The 4,812-nt window shown below is 54.8% G+C and overlaps 1 protein-coding gene across 1 annotated transcript; it reads left to right on the forward strand.

Moving 5' to 3' along the window:
• The first annotated feature begins 1,635 nt into the window (after positions 1 to 1,635).
• Positions 1,636 to 4,347, forward strand: LOC109773519 (subtilisin-like protease SBT1.4). Its single transcript, XM_020332210.4, has one exon. The coding sequence runs from the start codon at positions 1,636 to 1,638 to the stop codon at positions 4,138 to 4,140; it is 2,505 nt and encodes an 834-aa protein (XP_020187799.2). The 3' UTR covers positions 4,141 to 4,347.
• Positions 4,348 to 4,812: the final 465 nt, after the last annotated feature.

The following is a 4,812-nucleotide window of genomic DNA, read 5'->3' on the forward strand; positions in this document are numbered from 1 at the left end:
CAAAACTGACGCCTTTTGCTTCCACATCAAAAGGCTGTCAAGTGCATGATTATGACCCTGTAATTGGACGATTCTTAAGGTGTCGTCATATGATAGGGTGCTTGGATCCAAGGGACTTATTTTAGTCTGACTAAAAATAGTCTCTTTAAGAGGCTAAAGTTCCAAGCACCCCTGACTAAAGAGGGGCTAAAACTAGTCTTGAGACTAAATTTTTTAGTCAGGGGTACCCCTACTAAAATGTGGATTAGTCCTCTCTCTCCTCATTTAACTCCTCTCCTTTAACACATGCAAGTTCTGGATTGGAGGGTTTGGAGGATAATAAATGCTCATTAACTTGATTTTAGTCTCTTTAGTGTTTGGATCCAAGCATGGATGAGGCTAGCAAGTTTTAGTCCCACTACTTTTAGTCATGGGACTAAAACGTATCCAAGCACCCTCTGAGTCTTCGAGTGTACACTACGGTCCATGCATGCGTCCAATTACATCATCACCTACCTTTGCTTCTGTTTCTTCTTTTTTTGAAACGGAGGCAAAATATTTGATTCATCAATTAATTAAGAAGAAGAAAGTTGCCCAACTATCAAAGACGAAAATGGAGCCGTATCGGACGGGTCGCGCAATGAGCCACATAATTAAGAGAAAGAGTAGGGCATGCAAGTCTATGATCACATGCGGCTCAATGTACACAAATTAACCGTGGAGGCTCCTATTTGGCTGCACGGTTCGAATGCGGAGTACGTATGTGGGTTACAAACATGTCCGAGCAAATCAACATCCATCCATCACACGTTTTTCACTGGACGAACGGCGCTTCTTTTGTCTGATGATATGAATACTGAGGCGGCCTGGTGTTGGAGGCACGGTTGGAATTCCTTGGCCACTATAGGACGGAAGTTGCGGTGATTGAAAAGCATTGTATGGATGTGGTTTGTGTCGTAACGCATCCTCCACTGCACCGTCCGTGTCTTTTAGTTGCTGGCCGCAAAAAACACGTTCGAGCAAATCTATCCGTCACACAAAGTTTTGTGCGACGATGGGTACTGATGACTGTCTATTCCGACTCATGCACCTGCTTTATTACGTACGTACGTCGCAAGCTGAACAACGTATAGAGGGAATTCCCGTATAGAGACAGTACAGCAGACAGCACACCACAAAGGGAGTCATACGCCAACGACCGGCGGGCACATGTATTGAACTAACCTTTATTTAATTCAGTTCAATATATATACTGCTTCATAAATGGACGTGCGAGTCAAACTACTGTATTCGAATTAGGATGTGCGAGTCAAACTACTGTATTCGGATTAGGATGTGGCTAAATCTCAGTCGACTGAGACTTACCTATGTCTTAGTCAAGTGATATAGTATGTAAAAGAAAAAACTGAATATTTTTCTTGTACGAATGTCTATGCAAAATCAAAGAAAGATAGCATCGACGGAGACATAACGAAGTTTCAGTCAACTAAGACTTAGCAAAACTGCTCGGTTTAAGGACACGATGCTTGATTCTTTTTCCCGCCTAAAACGAAATGGACGCATCGTGCGTTCGTACTGCATTATTGCGACAAGCCAACACCAATTTAGAAAGAAGGATGATGACTGAGCCTCGCAATAATGCAGCGCTAGAGTATTATGTCGGCTCTCTCTCCGTGCCGTCCACGAGCGACCCTCCGCGGCGACTTGGATCGGCACGGCAGCTGCTCCCCTACGCGTCCTGACGCGGTGGCCGGCGCCTACTTATACGCGCGCCCCGTCCCTGCTGCCACCGCACCTCTCGCAGCGACCATGGACCTCCTCAGACCGCTCGCGCTCGCGGCCCTGTGCGCCCTGCTCGCCGCCGTCGCCGCGGCGGCGGCCACGGAGTCGGAGGTGGAGATGGGGACGGCTGAGGCCCAGTCCTCCTACATCGTGCACGTCGCGGCCACCCACGCGCCACCGCTGCCGCGTCGCGGCCTGCTGACAACCCGCGCGTACGGCTCGTTCTTGCGGGAGCGCATACCGGTGGAGATGTCCAGCCCGGCGCCGAGCGTGCTCTACTCCTACGCGCACGCCGCCACGGGCTTCGCGGCGCGGCTCACGGGGCGCCAGGCCGCGCGCCTCGCGTCCTCGGGCTCCGTGCTCGCCGTCGTGCCCGACACGATGCAGGAGCTGCACACCACGCTGACGCCGTCCTTCCTCGGCCTCTCGCCGTCCTCCGGGCTGCTCAAGGCGTCCAACGGGGCAACCGACGTCGTCATCGGGGTCATCGACACCGGCGTGTACCCCGAAGGACGCCCGTCCTTCGCGGCCGACGCGTCGCTGCCGCCCCCGCCGAGCAAGTTCCGTGGCAGGTGCGTCTCGGGTCCGTCGTTCAACGGCTCCGCGCTCTGCAACAACAAGCTCGTGGGCGCCAAGTTCTTCCAGCGGGGGCAGGAGGCTCTACGCGGCCGTGCGCTCGGCGCGGACTCGAAGTCGCCGCTCGACACCAACGGCCACGGCACCCACACCTCCTCCACCGCCGGTGGCTCTGCTGTCGCGGGCGCCGGCTTCTTCGACTATGCCAGAGGAAAAGCCGTCGGCATGGCCCCGGGCGCGCGCATTGCCGTCTATAAAGCGTGCGGGGAGGAAGGGTGCGCGAGCTCTGACATCCTCGCCGCGTTTGATGAGGCCATTGCGGACAATGTCGACGTTCTCTCTGTCTCCCTCGGCGCCGTCGGCACGGCCCCGAACTTTTATAGTGATAACACCGCCGTGGGCGCGTTCCGCGCCGTCAGCAAGGGCATCGTCGTCTCGGCCTCCGCGGGAAACTCCGGCCCCGGAGATTCCACCGCATGCAACATAGCGCCATGGTTCTTGACGGTCGGCGCGTCCACACTCAACCGCCAATTCCCGGGCGACGTCGTTCTCGGCAACGGCGAGACCTTCACGGGCACGACTCTTTACGCCGGCGAGCCGCTCGGCGCGAACAAGATACCACTGGTCTACGGAGGGGACGTGGGCTCCAAAGTGTGCGAAGAGGGGAAGTTGAACGCCACCAAGGTCGCTGGGAAGATTGTTTTGTGTGAGTCGGGTGTAAATGCCCGAGCAGCGAAACCACTTGCCGTCAAGCTCGCCGGTGGCGCTGGAGCAATCCTCGCCAGCACAAAATCATTCGGTGAGCAGTCCATCACCAGCCCCCATGTCCACCCCGCCACGGCTGTGTCATTTGTCGACGCCGAGAAGATCAAGAAGTACATACGCACGCAAACTTCCCCTAGCGCGACGATCGTCTTCCGCGGCACCGTGGTCGGCTCGACGCCTCCTTCCCCTAGAATGGCGTCCTTCTCGAGCCGCGGGCCGAACTTCCGCGCGCCGGAGATCTTCAAGCCGGACGTGACCGCGCCCGGCGTGGACATCCTCGCCGCTTGGACAGGCGCAAACTCGCCCACGGAGCTCGACAGCGACATCAGGCGGGTGAAGTACAACATCATATCGGGCACGTCCATGTCATGCCCGCACGTGAGCGGCATCGCCGCGCTGCTCCGGCAGGCGAGGCCCGAGTGGAGCCCGGCGGCGATCAAGTCCGCGCTGATGACCACCGCGTACAACGTGGACAGCTCGGGCGGCGTGATCGGTGACATGTCCACCAGCGACGCGTCCACGCCGTTCGCGCGAGGGGCCGGGCACATCCACCCCAACAGCGCCGTCGACCCAGGCCTCGTCTACGATGCCAGCACGGAGGACTACATCAACTTCCTGTGCGCGCTGGGCTACACCGCCAAGCAGGTCGCCGTCTTCGGCTCGTCCATCAGTTGTTCGAAGCGCGCGGGCTCCGTGGGCGACCACAACTACCCGGCCTTCTCGGTGGTGTTCACCTCCAACAAAGTGGCGGCCGTCACGCAACGCCGCGTCGTGCGCAACGTCGGCAGCGACACCGCGGCTGCCTATACGGCCAAGGTCACCGCCCCGGACGGCGTGCGCGTCACGGTGAGCCCTGAGACGCTGCGGTTCAGCTCGACGGAGAAAACGCAGGAGTACGTGGTCACATTTGCGCAACGGACCACCGGTAGTGTCACGGAGAAGTACACGTTCGGGTCGATTGAGTGGAGCGACGGCGAGCACTCGGTGACGAGCCCCATTGCCATCACCTGGCCGACGAGCAAGGTTGCGGAGATGTGAACGTGATCGCCGTGGGGTGTGTACTACATAGTACGTGCGATTATGCGAGAATTTATCTCATTTGCTGTAAGTTTCACTTCCTGTGGTTGAATCAGTTAATCAAGATTCTTACTTTTTGATTTCAAAAGAAAGACTCGTATTCAAGTCAATACAACTACCACATTGGTAAATAAAAAATTATCAATGCAGATAATTTAATTTTTGACATATGTCAAGCGCCAGAATGTATTGTGCGTGGTTTTGTTGGCTTTAACTTTGGTATTCCTTTTAGGCGTCGGCCTACTGTTGCTATGCTTGAATAGTGGAATGGGGGTGTAGATAGGGTAAAACATGTTGCAACGGGAGAAAACTCATATCATAGGGACATAGTGCAATAAGTCGTTCCCTCGAATCGTTATGTCCTGAACAAATTTGAGCTACTCTTCAAACTTGCTCCCTTCTGCTGAAATTTGTGTTGGAAATATGCCCTAGAGGCAATAATAAATACGTTATTATTATATTTTCTTGTTCATGATAATCGTTTATTATCCATGCTAGAATTGTATTGATAGGAAACTCAGATGCATGTGTGGATACATAGACAACACCATGTCCCTAGTAAGCCTCTAGGAGACTAGCTCGTTGATCAATAGATGGTTACGGTTTCCTGACCATGGACATTTGATGTCGTTG

This window comes from Aegilops tauschii, chromosome 6 (assembly GCF_002575655.3).
Source record: "Aegilops tauschii subsp. strangulata cultivar AL8/78 chromosome 6, Aet v6.0, whole genome shotgun sequence".
Taxonomy (NCBI): domain Eukaryota; kingdom Viridiplantae; phylum Streptophyta; class Magnoliopsida; order Poales; family Poaceae; genus Aegilops; species Aegilops tauschii.

Excerpts from the sequence above, each read along its gene's own strand:
- LOC109773519 (XM_020332210.4), top strand. The coding sequence starts at position 1,636 with ATGTCGGCTCTCTCTCCGTGCCGTCCACGAGCGACCCTCCGCGGCGAC.